The sequence below is a fragment of the Elgaria multicarinata genome, chromosome 8 (genome assembly GCF_023053635.1).
Source record: "Elgaria multicarinata webbii isolate HBS135686 ecotype San Diego chromosome 8, rElgMul1.1.pri, whole genome shotgun sequence".
NCBI lineage: Eukaryota > Metazoa > Chordata > Lepidosauria > Squamata > Anguidae > Elgaria > Elgaria multicarinata.
The window spans coordinates 988,819-1,013,920 of NC_086178.1; the positions used below are offsets into that span (position 1 = coordinate 988,819).

The window sequence follows — 25,102 nt, forward strand, 5'->3', positions numbered from 1 at the left end:
GATGGCCAACTCTCCCAAAAATGAGCTGGTTCTTATGGACCAGGCACCTACGCCGGCAAGCTTCTTGTCTGCTTGCTTCTGTCTCTTTGTTACCCTCTTCCTTAGATCCTAGGAGGCCTCTTCCTCTTCACCCCCTTCCCCTTCCCCTAGAATTCCAAAAAGTTCTTCATGAGGCCTCATCTAAATTAACCTGTGGAATTCATTGCCACAAGATGCGGTGATGGCCACTAGCTTAGTTAATTAGAGTTAGACCAATTCATAGAATCATAGAATCAGAATAGCAGAGTTGGAAGGGCCCTACAAGGCCATCGAGTCCAACCCCCTGCTCAAGGCAAGAATCCACACTAAAGCATCCCTGACAGAGGGTTGTCCAGCTGCCTCTTGAAGGCCTCGAGTGTGGGTGAAGGTCTTCGAAGGGCTATCAACCATGACAGCTCAGCATAGAACCTCTGTGTTCCAGAGCAGTGTACCTTTCAATACCAGAAGCTGGGTGCAAGCACCACGGAACGGCTCTCTCCGTTATGTCCTACTTACGAATCGAGTATCAGTGGCATCAGGAGGAGGACTGCTTGTCATTACTTCCTTCAGCAGTGAGCTTGGGCCAGAGGACACCATCGCAGATATGCCACAAAGACACCCAGAAAGGAGCATCAGCCCCACAAGAGGGGGTGGTGGCGGCCACCAATTTGCATGGCTTTAAAAGGGGGTTGAATAAATTCTTGGAGGAGAGGCCATCAATGGCTACTAGTGCTGATGGCTCTGTGCTACCTCCAGTATCAGAGGCAGTGAGCCTATATACACCAGTTGCTGGGGAACATGGGTGGGAGGGTGCTGTTGCACTATGTCTTGCTTTGTTGGTCCCTGGTCAACAGCTGGTCAGCCACTGAGTGACCAGAATGCTGGACTAGATGGACTAGAGCAGTATGACAATGGAACCAGTTGCCTGGGGAGGTGGTGGGCTCTCCCACACTAGAGGCCTTCAAGAGGCAGCTGGACAACCCTCTGTCAGGGATGCTTTAGGGTGGATTCCTGCATGGAGCAGGGGGTTGGCCTCGATGGCCTTGTGGGCCCCTTCCAACTCTGATGATTCTATGATTCTATGATTCTATGACAATGGAACCAGTTGCCTCGGGAGGTGGTGGGCTCTCCCACACTAGAGGCTTTCAAGAGGCAGCTGGACAACCCTCTGTCAGGGATGCTTTAGGGTGGATTCCTGCACTGAGCAGGGGGTTGGACTCGATGACCTTGTAGGCCCCTTCCAGATCTTCGATTCTATGCTTCTATGACCCTTGGTCTGATCCAGCAGGGCCCTTCTTATGCTCCCTGCAGACCTTTCTGACAAAGGCAAAAGAGGGAATCTACACTAGTCAAGTTAGAACGTGTCTTACCGTTTTTAAGTGTGCGTTTGGTAGTGTTTCACCACATGACGTATAGTCTGTGACATTTCATTGTTGTGTGTTCTCCGGTTTTTATTTTGAACTTCTCTGAAATAAGTCATTCTATTAGTTATGATGTGGTCGATTTCATCATATTAAATGGGTTTCCTGTAGTTCTTAATTAGCCAATCGCATTCCTGGGGGCATGTTTATGTAATTTCCGCGCCCAAAGTTGGAGCCGTTTTTTTCTTTCAAGCCTCTTTTTTGCAGACACTTCCAGTTTCACTTTTGGGAGGCTGCTAGCTGGATTGTTTGTAGGTGGAGGATTGTCTCGGAGAGAAGAGGAAGTGGGAGGGAAATTGGCAGAATAGAACAAACGGATTTATTTTCTTAGTGTGGCCAAAAGGAATGCATTCCCACGGAAAGAGAAAAGTAAGTAAACGTTTTCAAAACTGCTACGTTTTAAATCGTTCAAAAACAAAACGTTCAATGACTGTAAAAAGAGCGTTTCATATACTAGTGTAGATTCCCTCCTGGAGGTTGCCTGGATTGATGGCTCAGGGATCTTGATGTGAAATCCCTACTTTATCAAACAATCCAGGCCCTAAGTTTGGATGCTTTCTGCAGCAGAGGTGTGGGAGGGTGGGTGGGGGTGGCTATTTGTTTTTTCTGCCAAGAGTCACATTCCGTCTGGAGTAATCTGTTGGGCATGCCAGTGCTGTGCAGGGCCAGAGCCAAAAGTGGGCGGGTAGGTGGGTGGGTCTGCCCCTTTCCTCTCCGGCATTCCCTCCCTCTGCCAAGGGAGGGACGGGTTCTTCTTGCAAGAGTTCTGAACTGATCACTTGCAGAAAGCTTTGGAAATTGGACCGAGGGCTGCCAGTTGCCCACCCTGCCCTCGTGGTTCAGGGCTGGGGAGGGAAAAGGAGTGGCAGCCCAGGCACAGCTCCAAACCTTTACCTTCCTTACAACTTGAGCTTGGGAATCGGGCTCTGGAAGGTATCTGTTCTATCCAGGATATCTGGTTGCATTTGCAACGACATGGTTGTGGAAGTCACATCTTTTGCCTGGGAGCAGCTGGTGACCCTGGCACCAAGACCACCTTCCTTCTGTCTGCCTGCCTGGGTCCAGGAATGCAGCGCCTGCATCTGTCCCTGCGGACCTGGCCGGCCTTCCGAGACTCCAGCCAGGACCCAAGAACCCAAGAGCAGTACGACAATGGAATCAGTTACCTAGGGAGGTTGTGGGCTCTCCCACACTAGAGGCCTTCAAGAGGCAGCTGGATAAGCATCTGTCAGGGATGCTTTAGGGCGGATTCTTGCATTGAGCAGGGGGTTGGACTCGATGGCCTTGTAGGCCCCTTCCAACTCTGCCATTCTATGCTTCTATGATTCTATGAACTCCTCCCCTGACTTGGACGTGACGGGCTTTTACTCTGATCCAGCATGGCAATCTATTTAGGTTCCTGAACTTCCAGTTTTCAGAAGTAGCGTTTCTCATTTAGAGGCCTAATTAGGCTTACTATCACGTAGTCAGAAGGATTACACAGGCAGAAAGCGAGTCTAGAAGGAAAGGCCAGCTTCCCAAAACCACGAGTTCAGGAGTGGCCACTTCTGTTTGCCATTAGAGGTTTGAGAAGAGAGTCACCTGGCAGGTTTGGGGCCCACAAATGGTTTGTTTCCGGGGTGGGGTGGAAGGGGGGAGGGTGTGCTCTCGAACTCAAGCCCTGGCTACACAGGGCACGGGAGGTTCCTGAGCCTCTCAAGCTCCCTTGCCCCGAGCCAGCTCAGGAGGCCTTCAGGCAGGGTCCCACTCAGAGAACCTCCTTTCCTAGAGCGGATCCCTGGCTTCTGTTGAATGGCAGATGCAGGGATGGTCTGGGCCCTTTTCTGTATTGCCATTTATTTATTCAAAGCATCCCCCACCCCCCTTCAGTCAAAAGACGCCCAGGGCCGCTTACAAGAATCCACAATCAAACCATCCCTGCCTTCAGGCTGACGAAAGACGGCTGCGTGCCAGAGTTCGTTGGTCTTTTTTTAAAAATTCAAAAGGAATTCATTATTATCCAGCGATCGATAGCAGGGCCTTAACCTGGAGCCACACTGCGTGCCCCTATTAAGGAGCAAGTTTCATAACTTTGTTTACTTTGGATAATTTTAGTCATATTGGTGATTTGGAAAAGAACAGATCAAGTTAAGGAGGACGAGGTGCTCTGGCTGAGGGAGGGACAGGGTGTGTGCGTGTGCGTGTGTGTGTGTGTGTGTGTGTGTGTGTGTGAGAGAGAGAGAGAGAGAGAGAGAGAGAGAGAGAAATCTGCCCCAGAGGCAAGGAGCAAAGGAGCCTGGGGATCCATGCAGAGGACAAAGGTTTTAGTCCCAAACTTTGAAATCCAAACAAGCACAGCCTACGGCTCAATTGCTTACTAAGCAGATACTAAGGTTGCATTCACAAACCTCTTGCCTCAGCCAAGAGAGTCTAGAGCTCTGATCTCCTGAAATGCCAAAGATGCCGTCGCACCTTCCTTTGCAAATGCCAGCTGAGACCGCTTCTGCTTAGCTTCCGAGATCAGCAGGCGTGTCTGGGGACGGCCCCGGTCGGTCGCAGGCAAGGCTGACCGATTAATTCTGACCGTAGACAACAGCCTCCTTCACTGAATACCCAACATTGCCATCTTCTCCCCCTCCCCTCCCCATTTTTCACAGAACTAAATTTGTGAAAAATTTGGGACTAGAAGCAGAGCCAGATCCACGGCATCGCAATGGTCTTGGATGGAAATGCAAGGAGGAGGCTTTGGGTTGTCTCCGTGGAAGCAAGTGCCGGTCTTTGCTTTGTAACGTGGCAAAGCCTCCCGCAGCCATTGTCTTTTCCCTGGTGGTGTGTGTCCTGGGGACAGGTTTCGGCAGCCACCCCTTCTACACGGCCACCTGCTTCCATAGCCCTGTGCTGCGGAATTCCACCCCCCCCCCGAAGACCCTAACACTTCCCACAGAACGGCCTGGCTGCTTTTCGGATTCACAAAGAAAGTGAAATCACGCGTCCCTCTATTTTTAACGCCCCATTTACCACAAACGCCTCAATAACTTATAAAATACGTTTTTCAGAGCTGAGATCGTGCGTTTTCCCAGCCCTTGACCTTTATGAGATTAGCATCTCATGGGCAGAAAGGAGGGCAGTGCAACCGAGATTTCACCATGCTGAAAGGTGTGGGTGGGAAGAGGTTGTTCACCTCCAAGTAGGTCTTGATGTTCGACGCTTTTCATTCCTTTGGTGTTTGTAGGAGATGTTTGGCTACAAAACTCAGGGCTTCCGGAAGGCCCTGTGCATCGCCGGGTACATCCTGTCTTGCGGTGCCCTCCTGCTGGTGTTCTATTGGAAGCCGGAGTGGGACGTGTGGGCAAACTGCGTGCCGTGTGACCTGGAAGAGGCGGACGTCGTCTTGCTCAGAACCACAGTAGGAGAACATTTGTCCGTTGTTGTCACTATTGCAAATTGCATCCGGAATTATTGTTATTTGTGGGGAAAAGAGGACAGTGGTGGAGCCAGGATCTCCCGCGGTAGCAGGGCCCTTAAGCTCACAGTATGCCGCCCTATTAGGACCGTGCTGGAAATTTCCCACACTTTTTCCCAGCTGTTCTCATTCAGTTTGACGGAAAAGGTTTTACGTTCATGGAAAAGTTCACAGGAGAAGAACGTTTTGGAGAAATTCTGGGCTGCTTGTGCTCACCTTGTTTCATAAGTGGCCAAGCGGTGTGTCCTGTCTGTCATTGTACAAGTGGCCTGTAGCCTCCTCAGTTCCCCACGCTTCAACTAAACCCCAGGTGAAGGCATTATCGGGTCATTCATCCCATGGGGCTTCTTCAAATCAGGAAGTGCAGGCAGCCTGGGAGGCCGCAGAGCAACGGGGAGGTGTGCAATAGGCAGAGGAAACACCCCCGGCTCCCTCAGCCACCTCACCGTGATTAGGTGAGCTCAAAAACACCACCCAGATAAATTCAAAATAAATTATAACGTGCCCTGAGAATGAGGCAGAACAATGGAAGCCTCTTTCGTGGGGGAAGGAAACTTTCAGGGAATGGGAGTTCAGATTTTGGCATTGTGGAGGGTACAACAGGATGGCTGCTGTTGCCACTCGCAGCGGCAATGCAAAAAAAACCAACAACCCTTAGGGAAAAAGCAAGAGGCTTCCAAAGGTGAGCCCTCCTGGTGAGGAACTCTTGGGAAAAGTTTCTTCTCCTCCAGAACAAGTTCTGTGAAATTGTCCACCAAGAGGGTGGAGGATTTGGCGAGGCCCTTTGCACACAGCTCTGCTCTAGGGATCAGTTCCTGGGGAACATGGGTGGGGAGGTTCTGCTGCGCTCCTGCCCTGCTTCCGCACTTCCCATCGGCAGGTGAGCGGCTCCTGTGTGGACACGACGCTGGCCCGGGTAGCTCTGCCGACAGTCTCCCCGCAAGGCCATGCTTTGAGGAGGACCCCTCAATGGGCAGCATTTGGGCCCTGGGGGCCTCTCCGGATCTCACATCTGTGGGATTCCCCAAGGACGAGAGTTGGGGCGGGCCGCCTCTCCGGAGAGGCACTGGCTGCTTTGTGTGGCTGACACGGCTCTCCGGAGAGGCTGTTCACCCACCGGGGCTCTCCCACAGTGACAGAGCAGGCAGGTGGGCAACTCCCCAAAGAGCCCCTCCCCCACCTGATCTCTTACTCTGGGAGAGCGCTCAGGGTGGGGGGGGCAGGGGTGCTCCTCCAAGGAGCCGTGCTGGCCGCTCTCCTGCATGGGGCTAGGCCCTCGGGGGCCCTCCCAGCCATTTGCCTCCAGAGCAAGGGATTTACCCTGCCTCACGGGGTGGGGGTGGGGGCTCCTAGTAGCAGATGGTGGGAAACAAGTCCTTGTATCTTGGGCACAGTGTCATGTTTGACTTCTCTTTGTCTAAGGCCAGTGTGATGAGCCCTTGCAGTCGAGTGATAGAGGGAGGCGGGGACTGGACCTTGTAGGTCCCTTCCAACTCTGCTATTCTATGATTCTATGACCTGGGGCGACCCAACAGTGCTTTACACCTGGCACCACCTACGTGCTTGCTTTTGTACCCCATCATCATTATTATTTATTACATTTATATACCGCCCCATAGCCGAAGCTCTCTGGCGGTCTACAAAAGTTACCTGGGGATGGGACTTGTCGCAATGGGTTAGCCCCTGCTTTGCATGCAGGAGGTCCCAGGTTCGATTCCTGGCACCTCTGGGTCAGGCCAGGAAGGAATCTGTGGCAAGGGTGGGACCAAGTCATCTTCAACAATAATATTAGTAAGTTTTATTAAAGTGCCAGGTGCCTACGCGTTTTGAACGCGGTTGCGTTCTTCCTCAGGGCTTTATCTAAAAAACAAAGAAGTCCTTTGTATCATAATATTTACAATTAGAGGCATTTTACAAGTATCTGTACCTTAATTTTTTTTTAAATATCTAGTTAGAAAAACTTTAAAACAATATGTATAACAAGACATACAAATTGCAATCAAAAAAGGGGTAATACATCATCATTCAGCTAATTGGAGTCTCTATGCAAAATATAACAACCAGGAACAAATCATCTATGTTACAATAACAAACAACAGTATTTACTTACAACGTTCATGAAGTTGTCTGCAGAAGCTGCTAGGCTAGCGTGATACAGGAAGAAGTGAGATATAGAGGGAAAAGAGACCTTGACAACTAGTTGGAAACAGCTGTTTCTTATAACAATGCCGATAGTTCCAAAGACTCATTGAGGCCAGAGGGGCTGATCGTATTAAGCCTGATGATCCAAAAATTAAAGCCATAATAAAACAACCAACAGGTTGTTTTATTAAAACAACCATAAATGTCACAGGTTCTGTCCTCCAAAGGAAACTGATCCTATAAAGGTTGCTCAGCTTTCTCATTATGCAGGAAAGGAGGAAGACAAAACGCTGTGTTCTAACAACTGAGGTTTTCAGATGACCATTTCTATCATCATGGAAGGAGCACGCGCTCTGTCACTCTGGTTATACGTATTAGATTTGGGCTCTGAACGTTTGAAAGCTTGAACGCTTTGGATTAGAATCCTGCCATTGTGGCCAATTCTGATGGTTCTTGTTTACTTAAGAAGCACCTAAGAAATACACCCAGAGGGACAGACAAGGGTCAGATGCAGATCTCAGCCGTGGGCCGGTTTCATGGGGGTCTGCCTAGAGACGTGGCCCAGTGGCTGGGCAGACCCAAGGCTGCCCCAGGGCAGGGCGCCCAGCTCTTTCGCAAGGGGGCGGCTCCATCCGTCTTTTTTCTTTATACCCCTGCAGCGGCTTCTGCTCTATTTCCACAGGACGAATTTCACACTTACACCCAGAAGCAGGTGGCCTGGATCTCTCTCTCCACCCTGAACCACTTCCGTCCCAGTGCTTCTGCCATTGCTGACGACGGTTCCCTCCTGAGTAAAGTCATCATGAAGCCAGAGTTAAAAGTAAGTAGATATTCAAATGCTGTGGCCTGGACGATGCGCACTGGGAGATCTTCCAGTCACCCTTCTGTCCGTTAGACGTATTTCGTTGGCCTGGCTGACTGAGGCATGCAGGCAGCGGTTTGGTCCTGTTTAATTTCAGAACTTGCACCGATCACAATTTCACAGCCTTCTTGCCCCGTATAAATGTGGGGTCTTCTTAAATATGAGTCGGAGGTCTTTGAGGGGGCGTTCTTGTACGCCTTCATTCAGACCATTCCGCCATTCCAGATCAAATTAGCCACCCTCACTGGTTGCAGCCAGGTGGGAAATTGCCCAATTCTGGAAAAGCGACAGACCGTTTGACCATCAACGCTGGTTTGATAAGATTTGGAAACTAGCTTTAAATGATAAATTGACACAACATAGCAGGTTAGCAAGAGGAGAAATAACATCAGACACATTTGTGGAAAACTGGCTGGACTTTTTCACATTTATTAATATGAATCCTGGCGAACCTAGACCCCCAATGACTCAGGAATCCTTTTGGTCAGAGGTTCTAACTTAACCTGCATCTTTTTCTGTACCAAGTGCTTATTGAAGGAATGAACACCCATGCTTTTTTTATAGTGGTGCTATGGGAACATCTATATTGTTGTTGAGTGTTTTCTTTTACTCTGTGTATTTATTGTATTTGTCCTTACTTGAAAATCAATAAAAATAGTATTAAAAAAAAATTAGTCACCTTCAGTTTGAAGTAGGTTTTTCCGTCTTTTGTTAGGAAAATTATTTGACCCATTCAGCACCAGATTAACTATCTTATAGTGGGCATGTTCACACAACCCACTAACCGGTGATGGGTTTTGTGCATGTTCAGCGCACCCCATCCCCCGACAATTGGGCAAACAACCCACAGTGCGGGGCTTGTCCCCCCTGTCTCCCTCCCCTCCCCCCTCATCCTCCCCACAGCATCGGGGGGGGCGGGGGGCCTGGAGGCAGGCCCATCTTCTCCGTAGCTCCAGCACCCCATGCCAAAAATTGGCTCGTGGGGAAAGAGAAACCCAACCCCCCACCATGGACCATGTTGCCCCAAGACTCATCTCTGTAGGGTTGCGTTGGGATTCAAAGCGCCCCATGCTGAAAATCAGGTGTGTGGGGATACAACTCCAACCCCCTGCCATAGGCCCAGTTTCCCAAGGGTCCATGCCAGGGGGTGGGTTTCCTCCCCCATCCGAATTTCACTGTGGATTGCTTTTTAAAAAAAATATTCCAGCCCCTCAAAACGGGGCTGGGGAAAGAAGAGGGCAATCAGCCATGATGGATGAGTGCGCAGTGTGAACCCAGTCACTGACAGGGCATGGCAGACTCCTGAGGGCAACTCATTGCAGAGGTATGGGGCCACTGCAGAAAAGTCCCCATCTCGTGTGGGCAAATGAGCAGGGCTTCTCTTGCTGAACTTAGAAGTGTGGACAGGCGGATATGAGTGAAGGCAGTAGTGCTCCATCACATCTGGAGGGCACCAGGTTGGGGAAGATTGGGCTATCGATATATTTTAAAATATGCGTCTATGCAGTCGCAGTGGGTGCATCCAATAACTGGGAGAGCAACCCGTCTCCTGCCGCCCGCTGCCACCTGCCAAGCCTCTCCCGCCACACCTTCCCTTTGCTCTGCCTGCCAAAGCCTCGGCCATCCGACAGGCTCCGCTCGAGGCTGCTCACGGGCCTCCTCCTCCCTGTCCGGTGTGAGAGCTCAGCAGGAGCTCCATGTCTGGAGTCTGGGCGGCCTCCCTGTCAAAACCAGGTGCTGGGGCAGGAGGACAGCCCTCATGCCCTCTAGCCCTGGAGGCCTCCGGCCGGGGCTGCTGACGTCTCTGAGGTTCTCTTGTGCCCTTGAGATGGTGCTTTGACCCACGGCCTGCCCCATGCACAGAGCTACGCTGACTTCTTCTTATGCAACATGTCCCCGTATGAGCGCTACCTGTTTTACGTAGCTGGCTTGATTTACAGGAGGAGGGTGAATGATAACATTCTTCAAGGGATATATTTCGGGGGTGGGGGAAATCCCCAAAGCCTTCAAATAATAGATCCTTTGAGCAACTCTTATGTATCGCTCGTGGCTCAGAATCAAGAAAACAAAAAGTTTAGAACCAGCCAAGAACAAAGAGCACATAATCCTCTAAGCAAAGGTTGCCAGCAGCTAGAATTGCCCTCCTGTGGGCTTGAGCAGTTCACATCCAAGGAGCAGAAATCAGAGAGTGACTGAGAACCTGACCTGCGACCCCCACAAGGGCCCAGTCTGAATCACACCTGACCCCCCTATTCTCCAGGTGGCCTTAGACCGGTGGGGGAGGGGGGGCAGCTTGCAGCCCTGAGCATCAGTCGTCTGAACCTAAAACTCCAGTTTGGAGCCTTAGCAGAGCGTGAGAAGAGTCCAAAGAGGGAGGCCTCCGCCGTAATACATCGTGTGTTTGTATTTGATGCCCTGTTTTAAGAACAACGCGACAGCTTCAGAGGAGCCCTGCTGGCTCAGAGTAAATGTCCACCGAGCCCAGCCTCCTGTTCCCAGCGGTGGCCAGCCCAAGGCCTCCAGAAGCACGCATGCATGGCAAGAAGCAAACATCTCTGCCCTGGTCTTGGTCCCTAGCCTCACAACCAGGGCCGCTTTGCGTTTTGATTCCCCCAATGCGAAGCGGCGTTGATTGGTTTAAATGGCAGGACTAAGCACGGACTATCCGGAGAGGAGAAATCGCAGTGCCGTAATCAGGTGGCAGGAATGGGCAGCAGGCCGAAAACGGCAAAAAAACATTTTTGTTTATTTTCTGGGAACTCTGCACAGCTTTGAAAGCCTGTAGAAGTGCATCTGGAGTGCTACCGTTCATTGAACTGATGCGTCGGATGTCACAACTGCTTTGACTTTTGTTCCCCAGACGGCTGTGGCAGCCAGTGCTTGGCCTGTCCAACTCTCACCCCCTACCCTGCATTCCTGCGCCTACCTTGCACCAGGAACTACCCCCAGCTACGCCCACTTTCCTAACACAAAGTGAAGCCACCAGTGACAGACAGAGGAAACAGAGTGGTGACATCAGGGAAATTGAAAAAGTCACAGTAAAACAGCATTGTGGAAAAAACGCAGTTTCGGTGGGGGAAAGACCAACGTGTCTGCAAAGTGGCGGCTGCATCACAGAGACAATGCAGCGCCGCTGCGCAACCACGACAGAGTAAATAGGCCATATAGAGACTCCCTGGGACTCAGCGGTAGCCACCAGCCATCAATGGCCTCCTGGAGGAGAAGGCTATCCAGGGCTACTAGCCCTGATGGCTATGTGCTACCTCCAGTATCTGAGGCAGTGAGCCTATATACACACTAGTTGCTGGGGAACATGGGTGGGAGGGTGTTGTTGCACCCGTGTCCTGCTTTGTTGGTCCCTGGCCGATGGCTGGTTGGCCACTGTGTGGACACAGTGCTGGACTGGATGGAGTTTCGGTCTGATCCAGCATCAGGGCTCCTCTGATGTTCTTACATTCCTCCGTGCATTTGATTTATCCTCTTTTAAAGCCATCCAAGCCAGTGGGCTCCTGTGGCAGCAAATTCCTCACATGAATCCTGCATTACGTGTAGACGGGGGATTTCCTTGGGTCATTGGGTAACCTCATGCTCTACTACTGCGAGAGAGGAAGAGAACGGGCTCTCCGTCCTTCCCCTCCACATCATGCATCATTGCAACACCTCCGTCATGTCCCCACGCCCACGGCCTGCTCAGCCACTCCCCACACACACACCAGCCGCCCTCCCCCCCTCCCCATTGGGGAGATCGCTGTGGCAATGCTCACTTTGCAATGGCTGCTCTCGTTGCTTGATTTCGCAGGTGAGATACATCCAAGTGCAGAAAATCCGGCACGCCTGGGATGTTTCTGCCAAACGGTTCCAGAAGGTCGGGTGAGTCCTGTGACCCGCTGCCTGTTGCTGCGGAGGGGTGGCCGTGGGCAGCCGTGGAAGGGAAGCCCCTTTGGTACCGCCGTGGCTCTCCTTCTCTTTCAGGGTTCTCGAGGACAACCACACCTGCGCGGAGATCCATGCACAGTTCGGATCGGGGCTGACGAGCGAAGAGCAAGTCCTCAGGTACGCTCTTGGGCCAGCCTGGAGAAGCCAACGGTGCGAGTTTTGTGCACAACCTGGGGCCTGTGCATTGCATTTCTCCCTGGCCACATGTTATTCTATCCCACCCCCCCTGCCCCCCGCCCCGCCTCACCCTCCTTGCCAAGCAAGACCTCTGCCCAGGCCCCAGAAGTCTTCGGGGCATTTCTTTCTTTTTACACGCCTTCCCCATAGCCGGCCCACCTTGACTTGGCTTCTGCCCGCCTGCTGACTCTGTGGCTGAGTTGCAGGGAGCTTCTGAGGGCAGCCGCCTGCCCTCCTTTGGAACCTGGAGAGGCGGCCTCCTGCTGCTGCCTCTCATCCCTCCCACCTGGGCCAAGCGCCCATTCAGCGCAAGGGGCGTTTGTTTGGTGATACCAAGAGCAAAACGAAAACAACCAGCTGCAAGGCCAAGTCCACTGGCCAATGCAATGGCTCCTCTGAAGTGGGACGACGTTGGGTCCATAATATGTTGGAATTATGAAGCTGGAAGGAGCCCAGCAGGTGCTAAAGCAGGAGAACATCCCCCTCTACATCAACAACAACAACAACAACAACAACAACAATAATTTATATTGCACTCTATACCAGAATGCATTCCAATTAACCAAAAGCACAACAATATAAACAAAAATCTATAAATACACATTAAACTACTAACCGGGAATCAAACTATTTCACAACCAATCAATGTAAAACCCAAGAACAAATGGATTGTTCCTCACTCCATGCACCAACGCCTACGGCAATGACTCAAACAAATGGGTTTTCACTTTTCAGGCTTGGTCTAAATCTGTCCCACTCAGGTTCCATCTGAAGGGGTAGAGGGAGAGAAAGAGGTCCACCATCGTGGGGCGAGATGGGAAAGTGCCTGGAACCTAGAATTCGCCACCTTAGTCCAGGGACCCATCAGAAGTCCAGAATCTGTGGGCTGAGGCCTCCTAAGAGGAGCACATGCCGTACAACCAGCTCCACCACATAACTGGGAAGGGGAAGAGTGCCAGGCCTTAAAAGTCTTAACTTTTACAAGTCTTAACTTTTGTGAACCGCCCAGAGAGCTTCGGCTATTGGGCGGTATAAAAATGTAATAAATAAATAAATAAAGTCAAGGCAAGGAGTTTAAAACATGCCCTTGCCCTGACTGGCAGCCCGTGCTATGCCCTGCGATGGTGGGGAACATGGGACTAACGGGGCAAACCTAATACAGCTCGTACAGCACTCTTCTGTACTAGAGTAAGAGGACCGAGTGAGGAAGAAGAAGGAAGAGCAGCCAGGAGGCTGTTCCAGTAATCCAGGCAGGAAACAGCCAGGGCATGAACAAGAAGCCCCACAGCCTCGGGGGTCAGGAAACGGCAGATCTGGCGGATGTTAGCGAGATAAAATTATATACTTTGGCTGTCACATTCACAAATGAGTGAAGCGGCTGCTGTTCATCTACCAGAACCCCGAGATCCATTGCCTCCAAGACAGGCATCACCTGACAGCCCTGAAGGAGAAAAGGAGGAACACTCAAGGGACAATCAGTTACCTAGGGAGGTTGTGGGCTCTCCCACCCTAGTGGCCTTCAAGAGGCAGCCGGACAGCCATCTCACAGGGATGCTTTAGGGTGGATTCCTGCATTGAGCAGGGGGTTGGACTCGATGGCCTTGTAGGCCCCTTCCAACTCTGCTATTCTATGGTTCTGTGAAAGACCAAGATTTCCGTTTTGCCTACATTCAACTTTTAACTGCTGAGAGGGCCTCCATGCCAAGATGTCTAGAAGGCAACTGGTCAAAAAAGGTCGAGATCTCAGTATTCAGCTCAGGATAAGATTTGTACACCTGGGCGTCATCAGCAGAAATATGATAACAAAAACCCAAGCTAGAAATAAGCGTACCCCAAGGGAATGTGTAAAGAGAAGAAAGGAACAGGGCCCAACGCTGAGCCCTGCGGGACACCGACAGTGAGGGCGGAGGAATGAGAAGGAGGGAAACTGAGAAAGGGCGATTTGACCAATGAGAAGAAACCAAGGAACAGCCTTGTCGGAAACGCCCAAAGCATTGATGGATTATCCTGGCATCAGACCTCCAGGGAAGGCGCTCCCAGCCCTTCCCAAGCCACCAAACTGCTGTCCTAGTGAAGGGGCTCATTCGTGCAACGGGGACCTGCCAAAACTGAGAGGATGCTTCTGCTTTTGGTAAAAGCTATACTGAGAAATGCAATTTCCTTTGATGCCTTATGTGAGAAGTTCAAAAACGGATGCCGGCAGGTGCAGCACTTATGTGCATTTGTGCGCCAGAGGTGAGCTGTGTCTCCCCGTCTGTCCAAGAATTAAGTTCTAGTAGAGACCCCACTGGGGAGGGAACTAAAACCTGAAGCCCGTGGCCATTTTAGGGACGTGCATTCACAAGATTTCCAAGAAGCATCCTTACAATAAGAACCAGGCAGGGGCAGGGCCCAGAAAATGCAGGCTGTTCCTGATAAGTGGGGGCTTGTTCCAGGGGATGCAATGGTTCCTCCTGATATTTGCTACCTTTCTGCAACTAAAGCTTCTGCTGCCTGTCTTGACCTCGTCTGGTCTCGTCCGTTTGGTCTTGTCCTCTCTGGAGTGGGAAGTCCAGCCGGAGCGGGCAGTGGCGCTAGCAAAGCTTCCAGGGGAATCATAGAATCATAGAATCGCAGAGTTGGAAGGGGCCTACAAGGCCATCGAGTCCAACCCCCTGCTCCATGCAGGGGAGTTGGACTCGATGGAGCAGAGGAATATGCCATCATGTTGGTTGGCAGTCCAGGGCCAAGGCCAAGACCGTCTTTCTTTTGCTCGTGCACAGGAGGGTGATCTGCGGGGCCAACACCATCGACGTTGAGATCACGCCCGTTTGGAAGCTGCTGGTCAAAGAGGTACCTTCTTTCCCGAGGCTTCTGCGGGGCGCCTCAGGCAAAGCCGCTGTGCCGGAGCTGTGCAAGCGGGGAGTTTGGCATTTGGTGCGAATCCAGCACCCTGAGCGTCTCAGAATTTATTTTGCAGAGTGGGAAGGATTAAGTGGAAATAATAATGGTGATGATGATGCTGATGGCAGCTTTCTAGTCCTTATGCAGAGAAATGCCTGGAACTCTGTGACCAAGGGCTGCTGGAAGTTCTGACAATGGCTACTAGTTTCCATGGCCCTGGGCTACCTCCAGTATGGCTAGGGACACCTGTTGCTGGGGAACAATGGAGGAAGGGTTCTGCTGAACCCGTGTCCTGCTTTGTTGTCCCTGGTCGACAGCTGCTTGGCCACTGGGGGAACCGAGTCCTGGCCTAGATGGGCCCTGGGTCTGATCCAGCCTCAGGGCTCTTCCAATGTTTATCTGGAGCTCCCTTCAGCAGAAGCTCGAGGGGCTGAGGGCTCCATGCCCCGGGCAGCTCCTGGACCTTCTCCCTAAGCCCCCTGCCATCCCCCCCCTCAGCCGTCCCCCCCAACACTCTTCCTTCTTCCCATTTCACCAGGGAACAGCTGCAGCCTCCATCTTGATGGCTTCGTTGGTTTGACTGAATTTTGTTTGGCTTTCTATTGGATGCCGTTCCAAGCAAGCTCAGCTGCACAAGCCCCATTGAGATGAATGGGAGGCGCTGGGCTTGTGCGGCGGATTGTGGCCTTGGCCCCTGAGGCCGGGCAGAGCTCTTGGCTCTGTTCTTCTCAAAAGCTCCAGGATGACGTGACGTGAAGGCAATGGATTCTAGGGGCCAGATTAGTCATTTAATCAACAAGAGATTTAGCCTCATCCAAGCAGGACATTCTGTCCACTTCTGATAGAACCAAGGTGGCTATTTGGCATTTCTTAGGGAGGTTTTTCCGCACTGACTAAAGCCAGGAGGTGCGTTGGTTCCTTTAATTAAAGTCTGGCTTGCCAAAAGGCCTCAAGTGACCGGGGCTGCTGGTGGGCTGGCCGGGAATCAGTCCTCCCGTGCTGGGGAGGGAAAGAAGCGGGAAGGCTGCTTGCTGCACCCATCCTTCCACCCGTTTGCACAGCACCCTCCAAGTACGTGAACAATAGAGCCTGGCCGCACCTTAAAGACTCACAGACCGGTCACCGCCTCCGCCGGATGGGGCCACAGCCCACTTCCTCAGGTGCGCAACTCCACCCCTGGCACTTGACATCCATGTGCATGGTGCCCTACGAAGTGTTTCGAGGACAGGCTTACAAAGTCTACACAGGGGGAGGGGCAGGGGGCAGCAGAGGAAAAGCTTGTTTCAGTTGCATGTCTTCAGACCCCAACGCGACCTGCTCACAGTCGTCCGTGGGGCGGACCGTTAGCACAGGGTTGACTCTCACATCTTCCGAATCTAGAGGGCCTCTAGATGGGTTGGGGCTGCAGCTCCCATGAGCCACACAAGCTGGGCGTGATGGGAGCTGCAGTCTCAACTCATCTAGAGGGCACCAGGTTGGGGGAGGCTGCAGGAAGGCACGGGGCTCCTCTGTTCACGATCTTCCTAAGCTGGCTTTCGGTCCTAATCTTATTTATTTATTACATTTTTATACTGCTCAGTAGCCGAAGCTCTTTGGGCGGTTCACAAAAATTAAAACCATGAAAAGCATCGTAAAACAACCAACAGTCTAACCTTAAAGAGTTTTGTTCTGAATGGTCTCAAGCGAGGTCGGACCGTCAAGGCTGAGAGGGTCTCTGCAGTGCAGTTTCCGCAGGACTCTGCTTGTGGGTCGGCCTCGGGTCGCCAGGAGCGCTTCGGATCCAGAGCAGAGCGAACAAACGTGCGCTAAGGTGCATCAGGAGCTGCCAGAGACTGAGTCACACAGACACCCTGGGTCCATCTAGCCCAGTAGCATCAACGCTGACTGGCAGCCGCAGTTCTCCAGGGCTTTCAGGCAGGATCCTTTCCTCGCCCTCCATGGAGAGGCTGCCAGAGATCGAACCCAGGACCTTCCACGTGCCAAGCGGGGGCTCTTACCCCACACGGATCCCCCCAGATCTCCCCCCGCCCTTTCCAGGGCTTGGTGGATGCTGCAATGAAAGAACATTTAGCGGAAACCTGACAGTCCCAGCTTGCATTCAGCATGGGCAGCCCCTGTAGACATGGGTTGCTGACGGCCACAGGCCCTTCTGGGGTGAGGCCTTTCTTATGACATGTGTTTGTCACGCCGTCCTCAGACTGGGTCTTGCCAGCATGCTGGGGGACGAATCACAGCCAAGGACGGGTGGAGATCGCCTGCTTATTTCCAGGTCGCTCTTGGGGTCCTTGCCTGTGGATCAGTCGGCAGCCCCACCCACCCACCCACCCCCTTTTTCTGCTCAGGTTCTCAACGCCCCTGCTGCAACACCCGTGGGGCTTGGCCACCTTGGGCTGCTCTTGCCCCAGATCCAGTCCTCCAAAGAGCCCTCGTTTCCATGCGCTTTGGGCACAGTGTGCTTTTTTGTTGGTCTTTGTAAGCACCAGGATAGCATAAGGGTGCCCTCCAGGGTGTCTGGGCGTGGGTGCTGGGTGGGGCTTGTCCTCAGTTAAGGGGAGACAGGATAGAGGTGGACAAAATTATGTATGGTGTGGAGAATGTGGAGAGGGAGACCTTTTTCTCCTTCTCCCATAATACTAGAACCCAATGGGGTCATTATCCCTTGAAGCTGATTGGTGAGAGATTCAGGACAGATAGAAGGAAGGCCTTCTTCACACAGCGCATAGTTAAACTATGGAAGTCACTACCGCAAGATGTAGGGATGGCCACCAACTTGGATGGCTTTAAAAGGGGGTTGGATAAATTCCTGGAGGAGAAGGCTATCCATGGCTACTAGCCCAGATGGCTGTGTGCTACTTCCAGTATTCGAGGCAACATGCCTGTTTGCGCCAGTTGCTGGGGCACATGGGTGGGAGGGTGCTGTGGCACTTGCGCCCTGTTTGTGGGTCCCTGGCCAATGGCTGGTGGGCCCCTGTGCGAACAGAGTGCTGGACTAGGTGGACCCTGGGTCTGATCCAGCCTCAGGGCTCTTCTGATGTCCTTTGCAAGTGGCACAGCTTGGCCGAGGCTAAGTGCCCATGTGCCCTAGGAAGCACCATGTGACCCCTGGGTTTCTCTCTTTGCCTGAACAGGTCCTCAACCCATTTTACGTCTTCCAGCTCTTCAGTGTCTGCCTGTGGTTCGCTGAGGACTACGTTGAGTACTCTGTGGCCATTATCATCATGTCCCTCCTTTCCATTTTTCTCACGGTGTACGACCTCAGAAAGGTGAGGAGCCCCCCCACACACACCTGCACCCCACTTGCAGAAAGGTCCCCTCGCACCATGAGCCTCTGACACGGTTCAGTGGTTGACCATTCACCTGCCTATCGGTCTACTGATTCACTGGATACTTTGCTTGGATTGGCCTGATGCTGCAGGCTCCAAACAGGGGAAGCGTCACAATGGTCCTGTGCTGCCTCCCTCCTCCACCCTGTGCCTTGCGATGATGCTTACATGTGGATCCCTGCATTGAGCAGGGGGGTTGGAGGCGATGGCCTTGTAGGCCCCTTCCAACCCTGCTATTCACTGATTCTATGCCCCGATGCTGGCTTCACAGAGTCCCATGGTTATGGCGCAGCCCCTGAGAAAGGCCATTTAAGATGGTGCCCATAAAATGTTCCCTGGGATTATACCTCCCCTCCACTTGGCCTTCCTGGAATACCAAAGCTACTCCTGTTCCGTATTCACGCCTCCCTCTAGCCAGAGCCTCTAACATTGGCGGTTCTTGTCTTTTACTTCCTTCCGTTCTCCTTCTTGTGATACTATCCATTGATACTTGAATGTTTTGAAACGTTCTGAATTTGTATAATCCATGTTACATTCAGGGTGGTGTTTACATACATTCTCTCCTAGTTTCTTATTACATTAGTTACATCTTGACAGACGGTTTAAAGTTCACTATGGTGCCTGTAGTCCAGGCATGTCCATATCAAAAGGAAAAGACGGGGTCGGTGGGTGGGTGGGTGCAGGATTGGATTCAGAAGGTCAGGAGGTGAAAAAATCTTTACCGATAGTCAGGAAATAGCGGGCAAAGTAGAGGAAGGTTCATTAAAATGAATGACAGGGAGAAAAATCTCAAGTCTATGAAATTATAACCATTCAAATCTTCATCTCAAGAAAATACATTCTGATTTCACTTGTACCGACGCCACATGCAGGGCCCTGCATGTCACATGCAGGGCCCTTTTTGCATGCAGGCCGTTTGGTCCATGAGGCTGCTCATGGTGCCCGATCCAGTCCCTCCTCTCCTGTCTTGACTGGCATTTGGCCAAGCCCAATGAGTGGATTCCCCTGTACTCGCCGTGCCAGCGAGGGCCCCGGGCCCCACGGCCTGACCCAGCGGGCACCGTGCCTCGGCCTCCTGGTGTTGCATGTTCGAAGGGCTGTTTCCCAGTGCACTAACGCGGCTCTGCGCTGTCTTTCCTTCGTACTTAACAGCAATCCGTGAAGCTGCACCAGCTGGTGGAATCACATAATAGTGTGCTGGTAAAGGTATGCAGGAAACCAACAGGTGAGCTGGGATAGAACTCCTTCTGCCGGTCCCGTTATCTGGCCTGTGGAATTGCTGTGCCATTTTGCAACAGCCTGTGTAAATGCAGGTCAAGTTTCTGAATCTTCCACTCACCGTAGTTTATTCTTCTTTCCTTCTCCACTGCTCCGAAGTAAAAAATCTGGGTTTTGCTGCCTAATTCTCTAAAATCGCAGAATCTCCACATCTCTAAATTGGCACCTGGGCCTTTCTCCTGCAGCTCCCGTCTCTGCTCTTCGTTTGTACCTTGCACCTTTTACTTTTAGGGGCCTAACAACTCCTCCCACCTCACCATTTTCTACCACTTCCAACAGCAGTGTTGGTGGTCCGTAGGGAAACTCCTGGACAAAAGCCTCTGCTCCTTTTCTCTGGATGCCTGATATCGCTTGCAATACCTCTCCTTTCCCTGGGCAGGTAAAGCGGGGTGGGCAGAGACCAAGCCTCTCCGATGTGGTTGATGACGTTCATTTCAACCGGTGGGACTCTGCCCACCCCACGGCAAGGCGGATTGGAGTGCAGTGTGACCTCTGGACACCATTGGTTAGGGAAGGGTAGAGCCCGCTTTTTTCAGTGTAGTCTGCCACTGACGGACCAAAGCAGCCGACTTCGAGAAAAAGCAGAGAAAAGTGATTCTCAGTGCAGTTCCGTGAAGCGTGCCCCCAGGAAACAGCAATGTAAACACTAAATAATACTTGAACTTATGTAAAACATGGATAGCTGTATGCGTGAGGAAAAACAAGTTTAAAAATTTGAAAGGGGGTGAGGGAAACCTGTCAAAAATGGTGGAATGAATTGCAGGTTAAAAGTCAACCTATATAAAGGCTGAGTTAGTTCACTTCAACAGACAGTATCTGTGTTGACAAATCCATATAATATTGTCGCGTTATCATGGTGAGACTGCGCTTCATAGACCGGCTGGTAGCAGCTCATGTTTGGCCACCAGCCCCAGCTGCCCTTCGTGGAGCCCTGCCAGCACTGAACTGAGAGTCAGGACAGGATTCGGTAGACAGAGAAGAGACGACGGACAGCATTTGGTGTCCTCCAGAAGTGTCGAAGGCGCTTGTTTTCTCTCTGCAACTTTTCTGTTCAGTAGCTTTAACCTGTATTTCCTCTCCCTCATTTTGAAACCAGAAACACCTGATATATATTTTTTTGCAGCTGATATCTTTAACTGAGGTAAAGCTCAGACTGTGGTTAGTTTAACGCTTTCTGCAAACAAGAAGACCTGGCCTCAAGCTATAGTGAAACTAAAGGGCGGGTATGTGTGGCAGACGGTCATCAGGCCTTTCATGGTTACCAGTCGTCATGATGGCCGTATGTGACCTCCAGTATCAGGGGCAAAATTCCTCTCAATTCTTGGGGCCAGCCGGGGGGGGGGGGAGGGGGAGAAGGCTGTCCGATTTCAGATCCACACTTTCGGGGTGTAACATGCAGTTGGGCCCAACTTTATAGATTTTGGAAGCATTGGGAACCCATCTGGGTCCACTCTGCTTGCAGTTTTCAAACACAGAAGTGGGAATCCTAAGCACATCTCCTTCGAAGCAAATCCACAGACTTCTGAGTGGGGATCCAGCTAGCGGAGGGGCGGGGGAGGGCCTCATGTCTGCCCCACTGATGCCCCAAAAATATGGGCCTCTCTCCACCCTGACAGGTGTCCAAGAGCTGGAGTCACGTCATCTGGTACCCGGAGACACACTGGCTCTCGAAGGCGGCAAAAGCATGTTGCCCTGTGATGCCGTCCTAATCTCCGGCCAGTGCATTGTGAACGAAGGCATGCTGACAGGTAAGGAGCAGGGCCCACTAGGCTGCTGCTGACACCCCAGTCCGGGCTGCCAGGTCTCCTTCTGGTCTACTGTTGAAGCACAGCAAAGGCAGTAGCCCAAAGCCAAGGCCCAGGAGGAGCCCCGTCGAGGAAGAGGGAAAGAGGCAGAAGCAGCCATCTTGAGTTGGGGCGGGGAGAGGGAATGGTGGGTGGGAGGGGGTTGGAGGCTCCAAAGGCTGCATAAGATGGATGTATTGCTAGATTTGGAAAGGGGCGTGTGGCAGCATAACTAGGGTGACCATATGAAAAGGAGGACAGGGCTCCTGTATCTTTAACAGTTGCATAGAAAAGGGAATTTCAGCCGGTGTTATTTGTATGCATGTCACACCTGGTGAAATTATATCTTCATCACAACAGTTAAAGCTGCAGGAGCTATACTGCAGCTATACTGTGAACATATTTAAAAGAGGGCAGGGCACCTGCAGCTTTAACTGTTGTGATGAAGAGGAAATTTCACCAGGTTCTCCATATCTACAAATGACACCTGCTGAAATTCCCTTTTCAATACAACTGTTAAAGATACAGGAGCCCGGTCCTCCTTTCCACACGGTCACCCTAAGCATATCGCCCCTGGGTGGGCGGATTATGAGAATTGATGGCAGTGGAAAGCTGCGGCATCAAATGAAAAGTTTTGCAAAAGGACAAGGAAAAGCAGAATATTTTATGTAGGGTGACTCTATGAAAAGGAGGACAGGGCTCCTGTATCTTTAACAGTTGTATTGAAAAGGGAATTTCAGCAGGTGTCATTTGTATATATGGGGAACCTGGTGAAATTTCCTCTTCATCACCACAGTTAAAGCTGCAGGAGCCCTGCCCTCTTTTAAATCTGGCCACTCTCGTATAGCTCCTGCAGCTTTAACTGTGGTGATGAAAGGGGAATTTCACCAGGTTCCCCATATATACAAATGACAACTGCTGAAATTCCCTTTTCTATGTAACTGTTAAAGATACAGGAGCCCTGTCCTCCTTTCCATAGGGTCACCCTATTTTATGGTAACCTAGACACTACATGTAAACAGGGCAAAAATAATAATGCACAAGTTGCAAGTATGCTAACTATGGGGATATTTATTTATTTATTTTACTGTGAGAAAGTGTCTGTAACAGTAGAAATTGTAAGGAACTTGGATTAATACTTTTATTGGGGGGTGGGGGGCAATGTTTATTTGTACTTGCTGTGGAAGTTGGGTATCGTGTGTGTGTGTGTGTTCCCCCCCCCCGCCCCCGGGACGCTGTGTTAGAAGAGCCCTGGAGCTGAATCAGCCCAAAAGGCCTCTCTTGGCCAGCATTCTGTTCCCACAGTGGCCCTGTGAGGAGCACATTTTTGCATGTTGGCGCATTGCCCACTGGGAAATGTGAGCAGAAGCCCAAAGGAAGGTCTCTGGGACAGAGCAGCTCCACTTCCTGAACGTTGTAGCTCTTTGCAGACTCCCTCGGTGTATTTTCAGATCTCTCTCTGCAATAATGCACGGCCCAGCCAGGTGAAGTTGTTTTAAGGCCCATTGAATTCTATTGGATACAGTCAAGAATGTGATGAAGTCTTCCGTTGATATCAAGGGGGCGTAAAAATGCTCCGTGTCAGCTGGGTTGTTCCACTGAATGAAGACTGCACTAGGCGTTTATTGTGCGCTTAGCGTTCCTCACTCTCACACTAGTTTGCAGGTGCTTTATGCAATGCTGTCATCCTCCAGGGCCTCTCTGCTGCTTTGCAACTATTTTACGTATTTGTTTTGTTCGTTTATTTTCTGACGAGGAAAGTCTGGTATATCTGCAAACGGCGCAATAAACCCCTTGAGTTTTTCCAAAATTCGGTTATACTATAGTGCCACCTAGTGGTTATGTAATTGAACACATAAAAAGGTAGAGGAATAAAAAGTCTCGGGGGGGGGGAGGGAAGCACATAGGGTGACCATATGGAAAAGAGGACAGGGCTCCTGTATCTTTAACAGTTGTATTGAAAAGGGAATTTCAGCAGGTGTCATTTGTATGCATGCAGCACCTGGTAAAATTCCCTCTTCATCACACCAGTTAAAGCTGCAGGTGCCCTGCCCTCTTTTAAATCTGGCCACTCTAGTATAGCTCCTGCAGCTTTAACTGTGGTGATGAAGAGGAAATTTCCCCATGTTCTCCATATATACAAATGATACCTGCTGAAATTCCCCTTTCAATATAACTGTTAAAGATGTTTTGTGAACCGCCCAGAGAGCTCCGGCTATTGGGCGGTATAGAAATGTAATAAATAAATAAATAAATAAATAAAGAAAGAAAGAAAGAAAGAAAGAAAGAAAGAAAGAAAGATACAGGAGCCCTGTCCTCCTTTTCATAGGGTCACCCTAAAACACATGTAAAGGAGCTGAAGTTAATCCCACTAAGAATCTAGCAGCAGAAGCCTTGATAAAGGTTCAGGTTAGAAGCGTCAAGTAGAAAAATCCTGTGATTCTCAGGCGTTTGCACTACATATCAGATTCTGAACCAAAAATGAGGCTCCAAACACAATTCTGAATGTGCAAAATTTTACAGAGCTTCATTGTACAATTGTTGTTCCTGTGTACTTTCTACGTTTCTGCAATGCGTGCTCTGCAGGTGCGGGATGTCATTGGGCGCAGAATCCCACAACCTGAAACCCCAGCGTTCATTTTTTTAATTTTTTTTTTAAAGAAGTTGCTCGTCCTCTGCATTTCCCATCTCCCTAGATCAGTTGTGGCACAGGGAGCATTCGGTCCTGGTGGGGCGCAGAGTGAGTTGCTCAGGGGGCCCCTTTAACGCCTTCTGGTCTCTTCCAGGGGAGAGCATTCCAGTCACAAAGACCAGCTTGCCCTCGGTCGACCTGGGCGCTCAGCCCTGGCGAAGGAGCTGCGCTGAGGACTGTCGGAGGCACCTCCTCTTCTGCGGGACCGAGATCATCCAGAGCAAGGGAGACGGAAAGGCTCCCGCCAAGGCGGTGGTTCTGCGGACCGGTGAGTGGACGCCGCGTTGACCTGGCCCTTGCGCGCCACGTCGGATCAGGGCTCCTGCCGCACTTGCTGAAGCTCACCTGGCCCACAAATGGATGGCAAAGATCCCAAATGCCTGGGCTCTTTGAGGCCGTGGAGATGCCCCCTTCCCCCTCTCTCCCTTCCCAAACTCTCTGTGGTGGGCTGGGAGAGGCCTCGGGAGGGCACCGTCCCCCTAGAGAGGCATTCTGGGGATCTGCTTCTTCCCTTGGGGACCCCCTCCTTCCGCTGCTCATTAGAAGCAGGTCATTAGGGCAGGTGCTTGCGGCCAGGTTGAGCAGGGGCCCCTGTGGTGGCGGCTCGACGTTTTACGAAGTGTGTCAACTCCACGGGACAAAATCACCATTCGCACGGCCGCCCTCTTCACATTTGTAAACCACCTTTCCATTTGTGGCTATTTTTTAAAAACTTATATGTGTCTCATAGAAGCATAGAACAGCAGAGTTGGAAGGGGCCTACAAGGCCATCGAGTCCAACCCCCTGCTCAATGCAGGAATCCACCCTAAAGCATCCCTGACAGATGCTTGTCCAGCTGCCTCCTGAAGGCCTCTAGTGTGGGAGAGCCCACAACCTCCCTAGGTAGCTGGTTCCATTGTCGTACTGCTCTAACAGTCAGGAAGTTTTTCCTGATGTCCATCTGGAATCTGGCTTCCTGAGTGCACCCTGAGTGCAGGGTATAGATCTTTTCAGCGAGGGGGAGGAATTCTGTATGAGGAGGGTCCTTGGCCCCACGCCGCAAAAGTGCTGCCTGCCATTCCAAGAAACCCAGCCGGCCTCCTGCCCACTTCGCACCTGGGGCTCCTTGCTCCCTCCACCTCCTCCTCCTCTCCACCCCGCGCT

At 51.4% G+C, this 25,102-nt stretch overlaps 1 protein-coding gene across 1 annotated transcript in view; it reads left to right on the forward strand.

Moving 5' to 3' along the window:
* LOC134402335 (probable cation-transporting ATPase 13A4) overlaps positions 1-25,102 on the forward strand; it is a 54,026-nt gene that overhangs the window by 4,839 nt on the left and 24,085 nt on the right. Inside the window, exons 2-10 of the mRNA XM_063131737.1 lie at positions 4,651-4,824; positions 7,706-7,843; positions 11,685-11,755; positions 11,858-11,938; positions 14,761-14,830; positions 18,010-18,144; positions 19,357-19,429; positions 21,099-21,230; positions 24,053-24,226. Of these exons, the coding sequence (XP_062987807.1) occupies positions 4,651-4,824; positions 7,706-7,843; positions 11,685-11,755; positions 11,858-11,938; positions 14,761-14,830; positions 18,010-18,144; positions 19,357-19,429; positions 21,099-21,230; positions 24,053-24,226 (1,048 nt within the window). The remainder of the gene's footprint in view (positions 1-4,650; positions 4,825-7,705; positions 7,844-11,684; positions 11,756-11,857; positions 11,939-14,760; positions 14,831-18,009; positions 18,145-19,356; positions 19,430-21,098; positions 21,231-24,052; positions 24,227-25,102) is intronic.